This window comes from Schistocerca gregaria, chromosome 9 (assembly GCF_023897955.1).
Source record: "Schistocerca gregaria isolate iqSchGreg1 chromosome 9, iqSchGreg1.2, whole genome shotgun sequence".
NCBI lineage: Eukaryota > Metazoa > Arthropoda > Insecta > Orthoptera > Acrididae > Schistocerca > Schistocerca gregaria.
Window position 1 is genome coordinate 108,106,237 of NC_064928.1, and position 20,925 is coordinate 108,127,161.

Here is a 20,925-nt window from a genome sequence, read left to right on the forward strand (position 1 = left end):
CCTAGTCTGCTTTGTTTGCTTAGGTATACGATTGACCCAGAACTCCCTTCACTTTTAGCTTGGTTCTTTGCCTCACGTCGTTGTATAATTAAGCAGTTCAGCGCCTCACAGCTGACACGCAACTTACCCTGTGCCACATGCTACCCAGCTGCAGTTGACATGCTCCAGCAGCCAACCAGTCATATGACCATACAAACAACCTGTTAGTTGTATGAATTTACATCTACATTTACACAGATAATCCTCAAGCAAATATACAGCGCAAGACAGAGAGTGTCCTGTACTTCTACTTGTAATTTCCTTTCCTGTTCCACTCACAAATAGAGGCAAAAACAACTTTATATAAGCCTCTGTATGAGCCCTACTTTCTTGTATCTTATCTCTGCGGTCCTTCTGTGCAATATATGTTGGTGGCAGTGAAACTGTTCGGCAGTCAGCTTCAAATGCCGGTTCTCTAAATTTTCTCAGCAGTGTTTCTTGAAAACACCCCAGTGGACATCCATGCAGAATGCAAGGGTTTGAATGTTTATCCAACAGTCGACAGGTTACAACCGAGGTAGATTCTTTCTATGCGTTAGTCAGGGGTCTGAAGATGGTGTAGTAAAACACTGAAACTAGTTGCCAAATAAAATAAGATTGGAAACTTTGATGGCTGAAAGATGTTTAATCTGACATCCTCTTTCGAACAGCTGAGTCCCGCAACCATTTCTAAAAGGATGGACATACACAGACTCCATGCTGAAAATCTGTACCTGATGGGGTAATCTGCAGTATCACTTCTCCTAGGACTACTAGTCCAATGAGATACACAAGAGGATGTCTCCAGAATTCAGATGATAATAGAAAGGCACTGTCAAACTGATGCTGGGTTAGGCAATGCGGGGTACTCAACAGGGTTACTTTTTTATGAGAGCAGATTTTCAAGTTTTTACAAAAGCAATGAAAGAAAACCATTTCTTAGTGCATATCATTTCATTTGCTCATACAGGGTGTTTCAAAAATGACCGGTATATTTGAAACGGCAATAAAAACTAAACGAGCAGCGATAGAAATACACCGTTTGTTGCAATATGCTTCGGACAACAGTACATTTTCAGGCGGACAAACTTTCGAAATTACAGTAGTTACAATTTTCAACAACAGATGGCACTGCAAGTGATGTGAAAGATATAGAAGACAACGCAGTCTGTGGGTGCGCCATTCTGTACGTCGTCTTTCTGCTGTAAGCGTGTGCTGTTCACAACGTGCAAGTGTGCTGTGGACAACATGGTTTATTCCTTAGAACAGAGGTTTTTTCTGGTGTTGGAATTCCACCGCCTAGAACACAGTGTTGTTGCAACAAGACGAAGTTTTCAACGGAGGTTTAATGTAACCAAAGGACCAAAAAGCGATAGAATAAAGGATCTGTTTGAAAAATTTCAACGGACTGGAAACGTGACGGATGAACGTGCTGGAAAGGTAGGGGGACCGCGTACGGCAACCACAGAGGGCAACGCGCAGCTACTGCAGCAGGTGATCCAACAGCGGCCTCGGGTTTCCGTTCGCCGTGTTGCAGCTGCGGTCCAAATGACGCCAACATCCACGTATCGTCTCATGCGCCAGAGTTTACACCTCTATCCATACAAAATTCAAACGCGGCAACCCCTCAGCGCCACTACCATTGCTGCACGAGAGGCATTCGCTAACGATATAGTGCACAGGATTGATGACGGCGATATGCATGTGGGCAGCATTTGGTTTACTGACAAAGCTTATTTTTACCTGGACGGCTTCGTCAATAACTGGCGCATATGAGGAACCGAAAAGCCCAATGTTGCAGTCCCATCCTCCCTGTATCCTCGAGAAGTACTGGTCTGGGCCGCCATTTCTTCCAAAGGAATCATTGGCCCATTTTTCAGATCCGAAACGATTACTGCATCACGCTATCTGGACATTCTTCGTGAATTTGTGGCGGTACAAACTGCCTTAGACGACACTGCGAACACCTCGTGGTTTATGCAAGATGGTGCCCGGCCACATCGCACGGCCGACGTCTTTAATTTCCTGAATGAATATTTCGATGATCGTGTGATTGCTTTGGGCTATCCAAAACATACACGAGGCAGCGTGGATTGGCCTCCCTATTGGCCAGACATGAACCCCTGTAACTTCTTTCTGTGGGGACACTTGAAAGACCAGGTGTACCACCAGAATCCAGAAACAATTGAACAGCTGAAGCAGTACATCTCATCTGCATGTGAAGCCATTCCGCCAGACATGTTGTCAAAGGTTTTGGGTAATTTCATTCAGAGACTACGCCATATTATTACTACGCATGGTGGATATGTGGAAAATATCGTACTATAGAGTTTCCCAGACCGCAGCGCCATCTGTTGTTGACAATTGTAACTACTGTAATTTCTAAAGTTTGTCTGCCTGAAAATGTACTGTTGTCCCAAGCATATTGCAACAAACAGTGTATTTCTATCGCTGCTCGTTTAGTTTGTATTGCCATTTCAAATATACCGGTCATTTTTGAAACACCCTGTATTTGCTGTATTATTAGCAGAGGGCAGTAGCAAAGGCCTTACTTCTACAACAAAATTTATTGGAGTCAAATGCTAATGTAAATAGCTAAACTGATTTGACTGGCAAGTTTTATTTTCAATATCTCATGGATACTTCTTGACTGGATGCTGTGTCAGAGCATCCAGGGAGTCAACATTTATGTGAGGTTCCTACTGAAAGGATCGAAAATGTGAGTTTGCACGTACAGTCTGATTGTTCATGGTGGAAGTTTGTGGATATGCAGCACATTAAAATTATTGTTGGAAGATACTATGCAAAGGAAGCAGGAGCAGAGTAAATGTTTATTCACACTGGACATCAATAGAATGGAACACAAGATGGAATCACTGTGATATGGTGATGCATGGAATGTCAGCAAAACAACACTGAATGGTGTAAATGAGGCTATGAAATATATGTGACACAAAAAGTACAAATATAGATTAAGAAACTAGCAATGGTCACAAGAAAATTCGTAACATACAAACACATCAAACAATATTTGGAAGGAATATATAAAACCTTTCTGCCTTATCCACTGTGTATCATTGTTTTCTTTCCACATACCAAATAGCCTCAAAAAAACTGTATTTTCTTCTTATATAGAGCTGACTTCTTCCTGTTGAAAGAAAGGATATTTAATGAAAATGGTTTTATCAATATATGCATGGTGTGGACTTTACCTTTGGACGGGTTATATAAATCATTTAGTGCTTTCCTTTTCAGATTTCAGGCCAGTTTCGTGGAAGGCCACTCAAACGAGTCATTATAAAATGTGTGTGATGTCTCACTAAATCGAAGCAAACAATAAAATAAAGACTGATGATGATGATGATGACGATAAGACTAAGAAAACAAAAAACCAAGAAATTCACTATGAGTAAATGTAGCAAGAGTAAGTTAACCTTCAATGCTAGCAGACATCACATCACACCCCCACTCCCCTTGCCCCCTCCCTTCAGCCTCAAAGTAAAAACTTTCTTCCCAAGATACCTTGAGATTGATGTGAATGACATTTGAAATACATTGTGAAATTTTTGACATTCCATTCCATCAAAGTGACTCAACATTAAAGAAGAATGAGCAGGAAAACAGAAGGAGAAATAAATGAGGAGGAGGCAAACAGGTCAAAAAGAAAATGCATAACTTAACAATGAGAATGGACAAAGTTTTTGAGGATGTCGTTTATTCAAAAAAGTCTACAATTTAGTTCTTGATACTCTTCAATTTATTAGACAGGTTCTCCGCTGGCAGGTAAAATGTGTTTCGAAACGGTGCCTGAGTTGAAGTTATTGTTTGTCTCTCAGACTATTTACAGTCTATAAACACATTTCCCAGAAAACACGTTCCACAATGTATGGTACCCAGTAAGTATTATACAAGTCAACTTCAACACACAATCTAAAAGCATCAAGTAAGAAATTATTTCTTCAGTACATGTGACAGGTCGTATTTGCCCCTGACACATTTGATCTTCACTCCGGGAACATCCTGGAGCCGGCCAACTCTGCAGAGGACTATATTGTGCTCCTGCAGATTGTGTCCTTCTCCTGGCACATATGCAACCATCTCTTTCCCTGCAATCAAAAGGCAGCCACCAAAATTTTAACTGCAAATGAACACTAAGCATCGATGTTTCACACTTTGCTATCACAATTACAAAGCATACACCTTAATACTAAAATGGACTCTTTTGCCAAATGGTACAAAAATAATGTGCATTCATTTTCCTAAAAGTATGCTGAAAGAGATTTTCAGGGTCTATACCATACTTTCATATTAGAATCTCTTTAAAAAGCATGTTTAATATAAGTCAACAACAACTATTACAATTAAAAAAGAAAAAAAAATTGTTTAGGGTCGGCATATGGTAACACTCAACCCTGGAAATACAAGTTACTGAAAATGTGATAGTATTACTGAGGTTAAAATTGCTAATGGAATTTTTTGGGCTACCTCCAATAGTGAATACTGCCAAAAACAGTTTACTGTCAACGAACAGGGCACAAATGTTAGTGCTGCATGATGTTGTTGTTGTTGTTGTTGTTGTTGTTGTTGTGGTCTTCAGTCCTGAGACTGGTTTGATGCAGCTCTCCATGCTACTCTATCTTGTGCAAGCTTCTTCATCTCCCCGTACCTACTGCAACCTACATCCTTCTGAATCTGCTTAGTGTATTCATTTCTTGGTCTCCCTCTAAGATTATTTCCCTCCACACTGCCTTCCAATACTAAATTGGTGATTTCTTGATGCCTCAGAACATGTCCTACCAACCGATCCCTTCTTCTTGTCAAGTTGTGCCACAAACTTCTCTTCTCCCCAATCCTATTCAATACTTCCTCATTAGTTATGTGATCTACCCATCTAATCTTCAGCGTTCTTCTGTAGCACCACATTTCGAAAGCTTCTATTCTCTTCTTGTCCAAACTATTTATCGTCCATGTTTCACTTCCATACATGGCTACACTCTATACAAATACTTTCAGAAATGACTTCCTCGAACTTAAATCAATACTCGATGTTAACAAATTTCTCTTCTTCAGAAATGTTTTCCTTGCCATTGCCAGTCTACATTTTATATCCTCTCTACTTCAACCATCATCAGTTATTTAGCTCCCCAAATAGCAAAACTCCTTTACTACTTTAAGTGCGTCATTTCCTAATCTAATTCCCTCAGCATCACCCGACTTAATTTGACTACATTCCATTATCCTCATTTTGCTTTTGTTGATGTTCATCTTATATCCTCCTTTCAAGACACTCTCCATTCCGTTCAACTGCTCTTCCAAGTCCTTTGCTGTCTCTGACACAATTACAATGTCATCGGCGAACCTCAAAGTTTTTATTTCTTCTCCATGGATTTTAATACCTACTCCGAATTTTTGTTTTGTTTCCTTTACTCCTTGCTCAATATACAGATTGAATAACATCGGGGATAGGCTACAACCCTGTCTCACTCCCTTCCCAACCACTGCCTCCCTTTCATGCCACTCGACTCTCATAACTGCCATCTGGTTTCTGTACAAACTGTAAACAGCGTTTCGCTCCCTGTATTTTACCCCTGCCACCTTTAGAATTTGAAAGAGAGTATTCCAGTCAACATTTTCAAAAGCTTTCTCTAAGTCTACAAATGCTAGAAACGTAGGTTTGCCTTTCCTTAATCTTTCTTCTAAGATAAGGCGTAAGGTCAGTATTGCCTCACTTGTTCCAGTATTTCTACGGAATCCAAACTGATCTTCCCCGAGGTCAGTTTCTACTAGTTTTTCCATTCGTCTGTAAAGAATACGTGTTAGTATTTTGCAGCTGTTGCTTATTAAACTGATGGTTCGGTAATTTTCACATCTGTCAACACCTGCTTTCTTTGGGATTGGAATTATTATATTCTTCTTGAAGTCTGAGGGTATTTCGCCTGTTTCATACATCTTGCTCACCAGATGGTAGAGTTTTGTCAGGAGTGGCTCTCCCAAGGCCGTCAGTAGTTCTAAGGGAATGTTGCCTACTCCTGGGGCCTTGTTTCAACTCAGGTCTTTCAGTGCTCTGTCAAATTCTTCACGCAGTATCGTATCTCAATTTCATCTTCATCTACATATTCTTCCATTTCCATGATATTGTTCCCAAGTACATCGCCCTTGTATAGACCCTCTATATACTCCTTCCACCTTTCTGCTTTCCCTTCTTTGCTTAGAACTTGGTTTCCATCTTAGCTCTTGATGTTCAAACAAGTGGTTCTCTTTTCTCCAAAGGTCTCTTTATTTACCCCTAGGGAGATAAGCCTCTACAACCTTACATTTGTCCTCTAGCCATCCCTGCTTAGCCATTTTGCATTTCCTGTCGATCTCATTTTTGAGACGTTTGTATTCCTTTTGCCTACTTCATTTACTGCATTTTTATATTTTCTCCTTTCATCAATTAAATTCAATATTTCTTCTGTTACCCAAGGAGTTCTACTAGCCCTCGTCTTTTTACCTACTTGTTCCTATGCTGCCTTCACTACTTCATCCCTCAAAGCTACCCATTCTTCTTCTACTGTATTTCTTTCCCCCATTCCTGTCAATTGTTCCCTTATGCTCTCCCTGAAACTCTGTACAACCTCTGGTTTAGTCAGTTTATCCAGGTCCCATCTCCTTAAATTCCCACCTTTTTGCAGTTTCTTCAGTTTTAACCTACAGGTCATCACCAATAGATTGTGGTCAGAGTCCACATCTGCCCCTGTAAATGTATTACAATTTAAAACTTGGTTCCTAAATCTCTGTCTTACCATTATATAATCTATCTGATACCTTTTAGTATCTCCAGGGTTCTTCCATGTATACAACCTTCTTTCATGATTCTTAAACCAAGTGTTAGCTATGATTAAGTTGTGCTCTGTGCAAAATTCTACCAGGCGGCTTCCTCTTTCATTTCTTAGCCCCAATCCATATTCACCTACTACGTTTCCTTCTCTCCCTTTTCCTACACTTTAATTCCAGCATAATGTTTTCCCCCCAACAGCTGTCTCTCAACAAATATGATGTCCACTGCCAAATACCTCTTGTGCAATGCTATAAGGGCCCTACAAGGTTTTTTCAGCAGCCTACTCAAGACCTTTCATCAAAAGCAGTGGGAACATTTTATAGAGGATACTTTAAAACCTGCAGCACAGAATGTTTTCTCAGAAAAGGTGCATGCGACCTTTCTCAAATAAAATGTGTTTTATATAAATTAATGTGCAGACAGTGGTGAATCCTACACTGTCTGCAAGCTGCTGGAGGGGAAAAAACCTAACCATTGATTGTCAAATGGCAGCAATAATACTCTCCACCTGATATGATTTTCAAAAGTACAGTTTTACAGAATTACAAAATCTGATTGGGTCACTCTGTTCAGAGAGAATGTACATGGCAAAAAATAGGGAGAACCTTTTAAAGAGCAGACAGAAAGAGAGAAATTTAATTAATTTCTAAAAATATTCTTGCAACATTATGAACCCAGTTTTTCTGTACAACAAATCAGGCAGACCTACAGGTGGCTAACATCTGGGATCAAAACATCTTGTGCACTGGGTAAAGTTTAGATCACTCCCAGAGCCAGTCACAGTGGTGTTTCTCTACTGCTAATAGGTTGGCAACATGTCAATTTCATGTAGTCAATGGGATGACACTTTCACATAACTAATGAAAGGTAAGAAAAGAGGTAATGAATTTCCAACACTGAAATTCAAACTATTTGCTTCTTTTCTGTTGCCAAAAATATATGACTTTTCCTAACATGTAATGAATTACAAGGTTGTGGTTAGGTTAGGACCTAGTAGCACAGCTTAAATTATGGTGAGTGAAACAAGCAGCTATTAAATTTATAATACTGATTCTCATGAATATCATACTGTTTCTTCCAAATGTTTTATAATTTCTGAGGTGATGTTAGAATGTGACAATAGGGTCATTCCACGTCAAATGGCCTACTTTCGGAAAATTTTCCTGCTCGATCATTACAGATTTTGATGAAAAATTTATACCTATCCCCAGAGCATACTGGTGCAGTTTAGTGTAGATCAAAGCAATACTGGCCAAGATTTACTCACTTGTCTGACTCCATGCACGACTTTTCACAGAGCGAGTGTGAACTTCTGGTAACTGTGGACTGTTATGTTTTGAGCAATATCCTATTTAAAGAAATGAAATTTGGTCATATGGTATGACTATGTGACCTATTAAGAATAATAACTAAAATATTTTTACAAGCCATAATCAGCTAGAGAATTTTAGGGGAAAAAAAAAGAAGAAGAAAAGAAAAAATATGAAGTTTCTTTTACGTACCACTTTCCAGTACTGAATAAATTAAGTGCAAAATTGAAGATTTCATAAAAAGGTGAAAAATGCAGTACTTTAGACCTAATTTTGTAAGACACTGTGTTCTATAAAAAAACTGGGCTTATTGGAAAGACCACAATTTCAACTGCAGAAAAAAATGTATCTAATTACCCAACATGAGCTAACAATGCTAACTAATTTTAATCAAAGTTGGGTGCAAGAATTGTGGCATGAAACTGTGGATTATTATATCTCAATGTTTCCTATTAATGCTTCAAAACCTGTCTTATTCAAAACAATGAGGCTTAAGGCCCCTAGAACATTGGGTTTAATTTCCAACAAGAGCTAACAATGCAACAAAAATCAAAGCAAAGTAGCTGGAAAAATCGAATGGGAGCAAGCCTACAAACGCCATCAACGAATCAAATATTGATGCTAAAAGATCTACTCTACTTTTGCAACCAAAATACACATGGCATCAAATACATGTATGTTCCAAAAAAGAAATCTAAGAAAGCAAAAAGTCTCAAGAAATAAGATGGCAAGAAAGCAGCACAGATGCCAGTATGAGATATCATCAATTTGTAAAACTTGATTTTTAGGATGGTTCATATCAGCGAAGTTTCTAATGAGACAATTTTTGTTGTCAAAATATCTAGTGTAGCCACGCTACGTCTGAAACTAACAGAGTTGTTACCTGGCCATTACATCACCTGTATGTACAACATGTAATCGAATAGTTATGAGGCTTTTTTTAATTTCGTGGGCTTTATACATCATATTTTCAGTTTTTTTAGCTTGTTGGTACACACATTTTCCTGATGTACATTTCCAATTTCAGCTGTTTTGAATGTTCAGTTCACTGGTGACAGTCAAGAAGGTTGTGTGCGTTTTTGAGTGCTCAGCAAATTTTTGCTTTCAACAAAGATGGAACTAAGAATCTGCATTACATTTTGCTTGAAAAATGGAAACGAGTGCTGCACCACATTCATAACATAGACTCTGTGGCTATTGGCATATCTACTAGCAGTAAGACAGGAGTTTACAAGTGGTATAAACATTATAAAGAGGCTCACAAGAAGTCATTAAAGATGACCGCCCTTGATGCCCCAGCACATCAATTAGTGATGGCAGTGTGGAAGAAGCAAAGAAAATGGTTCTGCAAAATCACCATCAGAGAGGTTAGTGATGGGCATGAAATGGGTAACAGCAAAGATTTTTCCAAATAGTTGAATTTCGACCAAAAACAAAGTCACATAGACATTGCTCACGAGCTGCTGAATGAAGTTGACAACGATCTAAAACTTCTTTAGAAGTTTATAACAGTTGACGAAACATTGTTATATGGGTAAGATGTTGAAACCAAGGCTCAATCGTCCTAACAGAAACTGCCGGAAGAACCAAGACAAATTTGAACACACATGAAAGTTCTCCTCACTGTTTTCTTCAATTATGGTTGGATAGATCATAATGAGTTCCAACCTTAATGGTCATATGGTCAAGAAGGAATACAACTGGAAGTGAAGAAATTCGAAGAAAACGATCACAATTGTGGCAAAACCACCCGTGGAAACTGCATCACCATAATGGTCCCACTCACATCTCAATGCTTGTTTGAGATGTTCTGACAGAAAACAAAACTATTATTTTGCCTCAGCCACCATTTTCACTAGACATGGCCTCCTGCAACTTCTTTCTATTCACAAGGCTGAAGAGAACCATGAAAGGATGTTTTGCCACCACTGTTGAGACAAAAACAGAATCACTGACAGAGCTGAACACCATAATGAAAGTGAGTTCCAGAACTTCTTCCAAAATTGGAAAAGTATTGGCATAAGTGTATTGCATCTGAGGGAGATTACTTCAAAGGGGAATAAGTTCATGTTAATGAATAAGAAATACAAAAATTACCATTACTTTTATCTCACACATCATATGATAATGAATGGTGGATCACCAACATCACTGACATATAAAATGATTCACTGATAAAACATATGTACCCTCACAGCCCAGCTCATTCATTTTATTGTCCCCAAAGACAAGATGCTTGTGGGGTACTACACCACCACCTCATATCCATGGTCTCTTTCCTTCAATATCACCAGCTAGCCAACACTAAAAATTTCCAGAAAGTGAGTAAAAACTTTTGATAAGTGTAATCTGCAATATTGAGAAATTTAAAATCAAAATTGTTATTACTTTTTCTTGCCACCTATTGAGAATTGGAGATATGGTAGTTATCAAAATACTTTTTAAGCAGAAAGGTACCACCACAATGCTTTGGAACCTAAATTAAGAAATCCAATTACAGGCTTGGGAACCTGGATCAAGAAAACCCATCCGTGGTTGGTACTGCATGATCCCTATGGCAATGGAGTTGCCGATTCATGATCTGGAACTGGTAATGACAATGTCAACATGGAATTTAAGCCCACTGTTCAACGGGGCTTAAAACACATTGTATGAATGTGACCGGTTTTGATGCTTTAATAGGAAATGGTGTTCATAAAAGAAGTGTTGAATATACGACATTTTAACCTTTTCACAATAATCAACTTTTATTGTAAAATAGGAAGTGGATGAAATATTGCGTTCCACATCCTTGTGCGACCGAGCTACTGTGTATTAAGGTTCATGTTCAGCATAAGTTTACTCTACAAGACATACCAGTCCACAGTTTAATTTTTTTCCTGTCATGATTTTCACACACAAGTTCGATTCAAATTATCTAGCATTGTTAGCCAATGTCGAATAATCAAATACAGCTTTTTGCGCAGTGAAAGGCCATGGTCTTTCTAATGAGCTCAGTTCTTAAGAGTTTTACAGAACACAGTCTTTTGGAAAATCAGGTCGAAATTAATGCATTTTTGATCTTTTCACAAAATCTTCAATTTTGCACTTGAGGCATTCAGTACTGGAAACTGGTACATAAATGATTTTTTTTATTTGGCTTTGCCTAAAATTCTCTGGCTGAATATGGTTGTAAAATTCTTTTCATTGTTGTTATTATTCTTAATAGAATGCATAAAGTTGTGGCTGAATTTTATTTCTTTCACCAAAATATTGCCAGAGATATGACAGTTCTAAGATACCAGAAATTCATGCTCACTCTGCATAAAGCCGGGCATGAAGTCAAACAAGTGACTCAGCCAGTACTGTATTGACAAACATTAAACTGTACCAATGTTTATTGGGGGACACGTCCAAATGTTCACGCAAAATTTCAACAAAATCCATTATGGTTAAGCAGGGATGCTTACGTGAGGTTGCATGTGATGACCCAATATTTCTTTGTCTCTTGCTTCAAAACACTTTATATTAGGCTGCTCTCTCTCACTGGCCATATAGAACCAGCAGGTAACACACTCCACATCATGCTTCAAGGTGAGTGCTGACAACATTCCTGCATGAAAGACAACATTCCTGCACGAAAGCCTTAAGTAAGCTTAAGTAACCCTTTTACCCAGGCCACTAGCTCTAATGAAAGTGCACTACAAGCAACAGTGCACAATTATTCACTGTATCATAGAAAAACAAACATCAATTACAAAAAATAAATTCGATGAACCAGGAGCATTCTTACACTGGAAATGAATGCATTCAGCTATGCAAAATATATTCAATTCAGTGATGATAGTAGAACAGGCCAGATAGACTTAACTTACTGGCCATTGAACTCAATGAGGTCTTCCTAACCGTAGCAGAAAATTCAGGGGAAAAAACGTAAATAAATAAAAATAGACCATCATAACCATAATCAATACATTTACTGTAAAAGCATTGTAGATTCTACCAGTGGGCGTCAGTTTTGACAACTCAGCTATTAGAGATGACAAAAATCAGTAGGGCATTGAAAAATAGCAACTCATTTGCCAATGACAGCACTACAAGCAAAGTACTGTAATCTTGTGTTAAACTGACAGCAACCCCTTCCTTCACATTTGAACACTAAAGCAAATATTCTGAATGCCCCTCAATTTTGACTTCCCAAAACTCTTTTAGTTTTCCTTATCTCTTCATCAATGCACATATTTAATAACATGGAGGATACAATCACGTTTCACAGCCTTCCCAGTTGCTGTCTACCTTGCATGTTATCTGACTCTTACAGCTGCAGGCGAGTTTCAGAACTAGTTGTTGATAACCCTTTACTCCCTGTATTTTATTCCTATTAACACTAGAAATACCAGAGTTCACCATATCCCACGAAGTACCATACTGGTCACTTCTGACACATCACTGTTTTATTGGTATCTGGTTGGAGTTTAGGTGTTACCATGTTAACAATATGTTCAGGACTACTCTACAGTGTAGCCAAAGAGTAATTTGTCTCTAAAATGAACATTAATTTGACAAAAACACAGCCTCCTCAGGAATAAATGTTTTTTATTTATTTATTTACAGAAGAAATTCCTCAGCCTTTCATCAACTATCATTTAAACAACTTAGTAAAACAATGCTACTTTTTTTTTTTTACTTTAGACAGACTGAAGCAGAGTCAAAACATACTGGTTATATGAGCACTAATAGTATTTTTATTTTTACAGATGTCACAATGGTGCAGAGTTTAGTTTGTGAGAGTGGCGTTTTGATGTGATCGGTGGTCCTCTCTGGTGGTGTGTTTGCTGATGTTCTTGGTTTAGTTTGCGTGTGTGGCGCGTTTATAGGTGGCGTATTGTTGCGGTTGGTGGTTCTCTCTGGTGGTGTGTTTATGGGTAGCGTGTTATGTGGCATATGGGGTTCATTTGCTTGGTAGCATTCCACGTATGTGGTATCGGTGGTGACTGTGCTTTCAGCGGAATATTTTTCAGTGAGTTAACGATTTTTATTTTGTTATGTCGACATTATTGTAGTTTTTTTTCTGTTCGTTATGTGTGAATTTTCGTAAATTGCTTTGTTTATGTCTTTGGAAGGTATGGATATGACTAACAAGGTCAACAGTTTTCAGTTGTCGGCGATGATGGGGGACAGTGTGTTGTCTCCAATAAAATTTCTTCAGCTATTCGGCCTGTTGGCTAAAGTCGTGAAGTGTTCAGTGTGTCGTGAAGAAATGAGGCTTACTAAAGTTCGGGTGTGTCAGACTATGGATGGCTATATGTGGAGATGTCGTAAGGATCACAGGTCAAGGGAAGTGTTTGAGTACAATTTTGATTTTCTAAGTGTGTTTTTTGTGGCAGGATTAAGTGTGGTGGTCATGAAATTTTTCAGATTTATAGTGTGGTATCGGTTGTTTCTGTTGACCTACATAGGTCAAGGGAATTGGACACTTCTGTTATCCCCTTTTGCAAACATACTTGTTGCACTTGAAACATGCAATGTTATTCTCCTTTTGTTCTTTGCACAAAACCCGAATTTGGCGGAGCTTTCTATTTCCATGTTGGCCAGTGCCAGTACAGAGTGTCTGCAAGGGGAGCTTTGCTCCTCTCCGCAGTTTGGGCCAGCAAGCTCATCTACTACTATGAGGATAAAGTTTCACCATGAAATCTTCTTAGAGGTAAGTAACTTAAAAATTTTGTGATTATTGATCATGGCAAGGTCAACAATGTCTTAAAAGAAATGCACAGGCCACAGGTGGGTGCCAGCTTAGACACTGTAGACTCTAGTCATTTGGTCAACTATATTGATTCCACCCTTAGTTACATTATAAAACTTCACAGATTCTTGAAGTTTCTTCTCAATATGCTCACTGATCTGACATCCAGCACACATTTTACTCAGGACAAGGACTTTTTTTCTTTTTCTCCTTGGTATTCAAGCGAAGACTGTCACCTGACTTGTACAAGTGTGTTGAGTAGAACGCATCATCTCCATTTTGCACCAAACGACGAACCTTTTTGAGTGATCTCTGAAGAGTGCCAACTAAACTTGTTCCTTTTTGTTTCAAGTCATCCATCAGTTTCACAGATATGAAGAAGTTGTCAGTCGTGATGTTATGACCACGGTTGAGGAATGGATGTGCCAACTTCATAACGACATGCTGACCAAGACCCTTGCTCAGATAACAAGTTTCATGTTTGCCACAGCACAATGAATCCGTTCAGAGAGCAGCACTAGTCAGCATCACACAAAAGCCAGTATTTTATCCCAAACTTAACAGGTTTACCCAGGTGTATTGTATCAATGAGCACGTGCACTTACAAGGGTACAGCTCCTCATCAACAGTCAGGTTCTCACCTGGCTAGGAACAGGCAATGCAGTTACCAGTAAACAGATTCCATATTTCTCTAGTAAGGCAAAGTTTATCAGTTTCCTTGTCTCCTTATAACATACAATCAAGCCTAAGATGACTGCATGTCACAAGTCCATAGGGAATCAAAAGCCTCCCTGATATAAAGCACCCTCCCATCACCTAATTAATCAAATTTCATTTAATTTATCCAAAACTGTTGTAATATACTTCAACACATCGTGAGTAACATTAAAGCATGCCAGGAACTAATTATAGTCTGAAAACCAGTGTTACTGATATCAAACTGCATATGGCTCAAAAATGACAAATGTGGTACTTCACATATAACAGCTAAATTTTTCATACTCCTGGGTGGACTAGGAGGATGAAATTTTGGTGAGTTGCACAGATCCACAAATAAATAAAGTCGCAGGAGCATTTGGTCATGCGATCATTATGGAGGGAGGTTGTCCCTCAACACACCCTCATGGATCAAAAATCACAAACATGGCACTCCTAGTGTTAAGATAAGAAATAAAAATAATTTAAAGCCTACCGATGGCATTGTAAATTTTACAGAGAGACAGCTAAGATCTTGAAAGATAAGCTGAACAGGGAGGATACATTACAAAGAGATTGGAGAATGATTAAAAAAAGCAAGCACGGCTACAGTAATCAAATTAAGGTACACAATTAATTCAGAAATGAGATGAGGAAAGTAGTAGACGAGTTCTGCTAAGAAAATCGTATAGGGAAAAAAATAAATATATTAACATTGTAAAAAAGAATACAAACATCTCAAAAATAATATCGACAGGCAGTGCAAAATGGCTAAGCAGGGATGGCTAGAGGACAAATGTAAGGATGTAGAGGCTTATCTCACTAGGGATAAGATAGATGCTGCCTACAGAAAAATTAAAGAGACCTTTGGAGACAGGAGAACCACTTGCATGAATATCAAGAGCTTTGATGGAAACCCAGTTCTAAGCAAAGAAGGGAAAGCAGAAAGATGGAAAGAGTATATACAGGGTCTATACAAGGGTGATGTACTTGAGGAGAATATTATGGAAATGGAAGAGGATGTAGATGAAGGTGAAATGGGAGATATGATACTGCGTGAAGAGTTTGACACAGCACTGAAAGACCCGAGTCGAAATAAGGCCCCGGGAGTAGACAACATTCCATTAGAACTACTGACAGCCTTGGGAGAGCCAGTCCTGACAAAACTCTACTATCTGGTGAGCAAGATGTATGAAACAGGCGAAATACCCTCAGACTTCAAGAAGAATATAATAATTCCAATCCCAAAGAAAGCAGGTGTTGACAGATGTGAAAATTACCGAACTATCAGTGTAATAAGCCACAGCTGCAAAATACTAACGCAAATTCTTTATAGACGAATGGAAAAACTAGTAGAAGCCGACCTCGGGGAAGATCAGTTTGGATTCTGTAGAAATGTTGGAACATGTGAGGCAATACTGACCCTACGAGTTATTTTAGAAGAAAGATTAAGGGAAGGCAAACCTACGTAGACTTAGAGAAAGCTTTTGACAATGTTGATTGGAATACTCTCTTCCAAATTCTGAAGGTGGCAGGGGTAAAATACAGGGAGTGAAAGGCTATTTACAATTTGTACAGAAACCAGATGGTAGTTATAAGAGTCGAGGGACATGAAAGGGAAGCAGTGGTTGGGAAGGGGGTGAGACAGGGTTGTAGCCTATCCCCGATGTTATTCAATCTGTAGTTCGGAGTAGGTATTAAAATTCATGGAGAAGAAATAAAAACTTTGAGGTTCGCTGATGACATTGTAATTCTGTCAGAGACAGCAAAGGAGTTGGAAGAGCAGTTGAACAAAATGGAGAGTGTTTTGAAAGGAGGGTATAAGATGAACACCAACAAAAGCAAAACGAGGATAATGGAATGTAGTCGAATTAAGTCGGGTAATGCTGAGGGAATTAGATTAGGAAATGAGACACTTAAAGTAGTAAAGGAGTTTTGCCATTTGGGGAGCAAAATAACTGATGATGGTCGAAGTATAGAGGATATTAAATGTAGACTGGCAATGGCAAGGAAAGCGTTTCTGAAGAAGAGGAATTTGTTAACATCGAGTATTGATTTAAGTGTCAGGAAGTCATTTCTGAAAGTATTTGTATGGAGTGTAGCCATGTATGGAAGTGAAACGTGGACGATAAATAGTTTAGACCAGAAGAGAATAGAAGCTTTAGAAATGTGGTGGTACAAAAGTATGCTGAAGATTAGATGGGTAGATCACATAACTAATTAGGAGGTATTGAATAGAATTGGGGAGAAGAGGATCTTGTGGCACAACTTGACCAGAAGAAGGGATCGGTTGGTAGGACATGTTCTGAGACATCGAGGTATCATCAGTTTAGTATTGGAGGGCAGCGTGGAGGGTAAAAATCGTAGAGAGACTAAGAGATGAATACACTAAGCAGATTCAGAAGAATGCATGCTGCAGTAGGTACTGGGAGATGAAGAAGCTTGCACAGGATAGAGTAGCATGGAGAACTGCATCAAACCAGTCTCAGAACTAAAGACCACAACAACAACAACAACAACAACAACAAATTATGCTTAAGACTATAAAGGTACACCATGTAAACTAATTATTAGGTTATGAATAAAATAAAAAAGAAAGGAGCTTTATAGCATTAGAGAGTGTGTGTTGGGGGAGGAATAAAAGCTGTAAACGACTCATATAGTTACTACGTTCAAATAGATGGACAGAACAGGCGTTATGGAAAAGTGAAAAAGGCTTCCAGAAAATAGACCAGCCCAATTTTCAGACTGATGCGTATCATGGAGCGACAAACATCTGCAAGAAAGTTGCAAAAAGTATGTAGGCCTACTTTAAATTAAATGAAAGAGGGAAGCAGTGTACACGACACTTTATTCATTTACCTGTGGATAATCGTACAAGGACACACTTTCTGTTTGCTGAGTTAGGTTTCTTTGGTTTCTTAATGAGTGTCTTCAACACAACACCCTTTGCAAATGGTTTCCCGTCCAATGGCTGCCGAGGTGGTCGTGTTTTAAAGTGAGGTCCTGTCCTGTGCATCTGCTGCAGACTTGCCATCGACCTTGAGCAGGTTTGAACTGCACCTATGAATATCAGGAACAGTTATGATAAAAATATACAGGAGAAATATATCACATTTATATCACTCATTAACTAAAGGATAATCTAAAGAAAAATCCCTGAAAAATTACACACTTTTCTAGCTTCAGAAGAGTGTCCCACTTCCTATCACAACAGTACTCATTTACCTGTAAAACTGTGTACTATTTGTTCCTATTGAAACACGGTTCTCCACTAAAACAAACTGCCTTTAAGTTCTTAACACTCACTTTCACTAATTTTTATGTAACAGATTCTTATAATTGTAGTATAGGCATTAAGAAACTAAGTTTTGTAGTTTTATGAGCACAGTTCCTGCTCCAATACAGGAGAGGAACTGAAGGTGTCAACAGGGAAAGGGTAAAAAGATAGAGGTAATACCATGCACCATTCACTTTCAGGTGGCTGGCGGACTATACATGTAGAACTAGACCTGGTCAAATCATGCAATGAATTAAGTCTGTTGTACAACTGTTAATACAAAAATACTGCAAACTAAATCCCTTAGTTGATTTTTCTGTTTATTCTAGCTAGTTACGTTATCATCATCATAATTTTCTGGTCATTTTTTATCAATTAGGCGCCACATATTTTGCTAGTACACTGGGTATAGAACAAGTCGCCTATGACAAACTGCCTTTGTGCAATAAAGTCTAGGACATGACTTCAATATCTTTCAGCATTTATCAATACAAGCTAAAACACACCGCACTTTCAGAATACCGTGCTTCATATGCTCTGCCCGCTCTATATAATTTGGTCGGGGTACCACCTTCATTAGGCAACCTCCCAACTAAATTCTACATGACAAAAAACGGTCTTAGATTATCAAAATGTCCTGCTAGTGCCTCACTGGTTCACCACGAAATAGTTCTCTGTGTTGCAAAGCAGTCTGTCAGTAAAACAAAGATTCCGGGGACAGGCAACATGTCCACACACTATCTCAGTTCGCGACATAACTTGCGTTACCCTGGTAGAAAAGAAAGTGTTTACGTTCATACTCCTCATTCACACAGTACTCAATTTTAGTGTTATTTAATGGATGTTTCCCGTTACACTAGCACTAAAACACATACTTGTACAAGTGATGCAAATTAAATAACCAAATTTCATACTATGGAAATCTTTTACCGATCGAGAATGTTACAAAACTCGAATTTTGTAACAAAATTGAGAACAATGTAAAGGACTTACCAGATAACAGTGGTGCTGCGACGGATCGCAAGCTGTTGATACCGCCAACAACGAAGTTCATTCTGAAAAAGACACCGAGGACGCAAATTCTTTAAGTCTACGTCGTTCAGTACATCAAACCATTTCCATATTCCTCGACCCTATGCTACAACATCCCTGGGCATAAACATAACAATATGAACACAAACAAAAGAGTATCGACACTGGTTACAGATAAATCTGGTGGCACTCGGGAGTCATCTGGTGTTACAATGTTGAATTGTCTACCACAGTAACATAACAGTCGCGACATTTCGCCTCGATTTTGTTGCCGACCGCGCCAAGCGGCCAGTAAATGTGAGTTCGGCGCGAATGTGCAAGCGAATAGTGGTTGTTTGTTTTGATTTCTACAATGGTTTTAACAAGCGAGACAGTTTGTAGTACTATAAATTGCAACAACAACTGGAAGAAGACACCACAGCTGTCTTTTTTTCAGGTTTCCAAAGGATCCTGAGAGGAATATACCGTCATGTTACTAAACTGTATCGTCAGGATTCACTTGCAAACTACATGTACATTAATGATTAATGTTTCGTTTTACGAGCAGAAAAGCGATAGTTAATAGCAGACGAGAAGAACTAATGAAAAAATACCCAGTATACCTGTTTAATAATATAAGGTTTTGCTCGCAGTTCATGAACGCAGACAACTTGTGTGGAATGCAGTACCCACACTGTTTGACATCCCAAATAAGCCACCTCAACTGAAAATGAAGAGGGAACTGCTACAATGATTCGACAATCCATCTAAAGCTGTCCTATGAGACAGAAAGAGCCAGTCCAGATCTCTACGTATCAGTGCCAGATTCTTGTGGATAGTCAACACAGACCTGCTCTGACGATGAAGTGGTGAGATTAAGAGCAGTTATTCGTGTCTTATAAAAGTGCAACGTTTGCTATGTATTTCATTCATTTCTCTTGTTAGTCAATTAATTTTCCTTGGTTCTTTCGTGGGATGACATTATTTTGTTAGCACCTTGTTCACTGACAGATTGTTTGAAAATTATTCAAATATTTCACCCACTATTTGGCAGTTGCTTGTTCCAAAAGATAAAGGTCGTACCTGTGGTAACAGGCGACAATGACAAATACAGTAGGCCTACCGAACGATAAATGAGCTGCCGATAGCTTTTGCATGTAGAGGCATATGTCTGTGCTTCTTACGTGTGAATATGTGTTTTTAAATTCTTTTGATATCTACAAGGTAAGCTAGAATTCTATTCAACATCACGAATGTTTCTTCACGAATGTGTTGTAGTTAGCCACTCGATTCATGGTTTTTGTCCATACTTATTTTAGAATCATTTTTAGAAATATATGTGCCTTCTGATACTACACAAATCCTTGTAGGCAAAAAAACTCAAATATTTCGTAAATTACGTAGGAAATGGATGCAAAACAAACAATAAGCCCGGTCCACACGCAACGATCTGTCTGCGCAGACATCGGCGCAGATGTCTGTACTCTGTACATGCAAAAGATCGCTGCAAATGTGGTGTGTTCACACGACACAAACCCGAATCTACTACTCGCCCGCCATCTGTCGGTGTAGAAACGAAATATCAATGGCAAGCGACTACGCTCCCCGTAAACGTCAAAATTTAATGCAGTTATTTTGAAATATAGAAATGGAGGAAGTTCTGTTGTGGTCTGTGTTCGCAACTTATGTTGCAAAAAACATTCAGACCAACCGCAGGAAACAGAGAAGGCAGTCAAAATGATGTAGACGGTGGCTGCTAAAGCGAAAGCAGTTTTCTCACCTAAATTTACTACGAGAGTTACAGGGCGAACCTGTTTTGTTTTACATAACCTCGTGTTCCATTTCCTCGCACATTGATACTCCAATTTCATCTTCAGTTGTATTCCTGCTTGGTCTTCGCGTTTCTTGATCGCTAAGAAAGCCAAGCAGATCAAAATACCATAACGTTGGCTGTTATACTAGATCTACTCCTACACCAGATCTTCTAGATTTCTGAACTTTGGATAACTCTTTACGGTAAACAGTTCGCTGACAGACTTAATTTACTTGATGTGCCTTCATGAACTCA

At 38.7% G+C, this 20,925-nt stretch overlaps 1 protein-coding gene across 1 annotated transcript; it reads right to left on the reverse strand.

Annotated features, from left to right (window-relative positions):
* Positions 1–3,721: 3,721 nt before the first annotated feature.
* On the reverse strand, positions 3,722–20,411 carry LOC126291862 (40S ribosomal protein S12, mitochondrial). Its single transcript, XM_049985583.1, has 3 exons — positions 18,840–20,411; positions 17,429–17,629; positions 3,722–4,124 (listed from the first exon to the last, which is right to left on the reverse strand). The coding sequence occupies exons 1-3, from the start codon at positions 18,898–18,900 to the stop codon at positions 3,970–3,972; spliced, it is 417 nt and encodes a 138-aa protein (XP_049841540.1). The 5' UTR covers positions 18,901–20,411; the 3' UTR covers positions 3,722–3,969.
* Between the last annotated feature and the right edge of the window lie 514 nt (positions 20,412–20,925).

Coding starts and splice junctions, on each gene's coding strand:
- LOC126291862 (XM_049985583.1), bottom strand. CDS start 18,900: ATGAACTTCGTTGTTGGCGGTATCAACAGCTTGCGATCCGTCGCAGCA. Junction 17,630..18,839: donor CGCAGCACCACTGTTATCTG/GTAAGTCCTTTA, acceptor TGATATTCATAG/GTGCAGTTCAAACCTGCTCA. Junction 4,125..17,428: donor CCTTGTACGATTATCCACAG/GTAAATGAATAA, acceptor TTTTGATTGCAG/GGAAAGAGATGGTTGCATAT.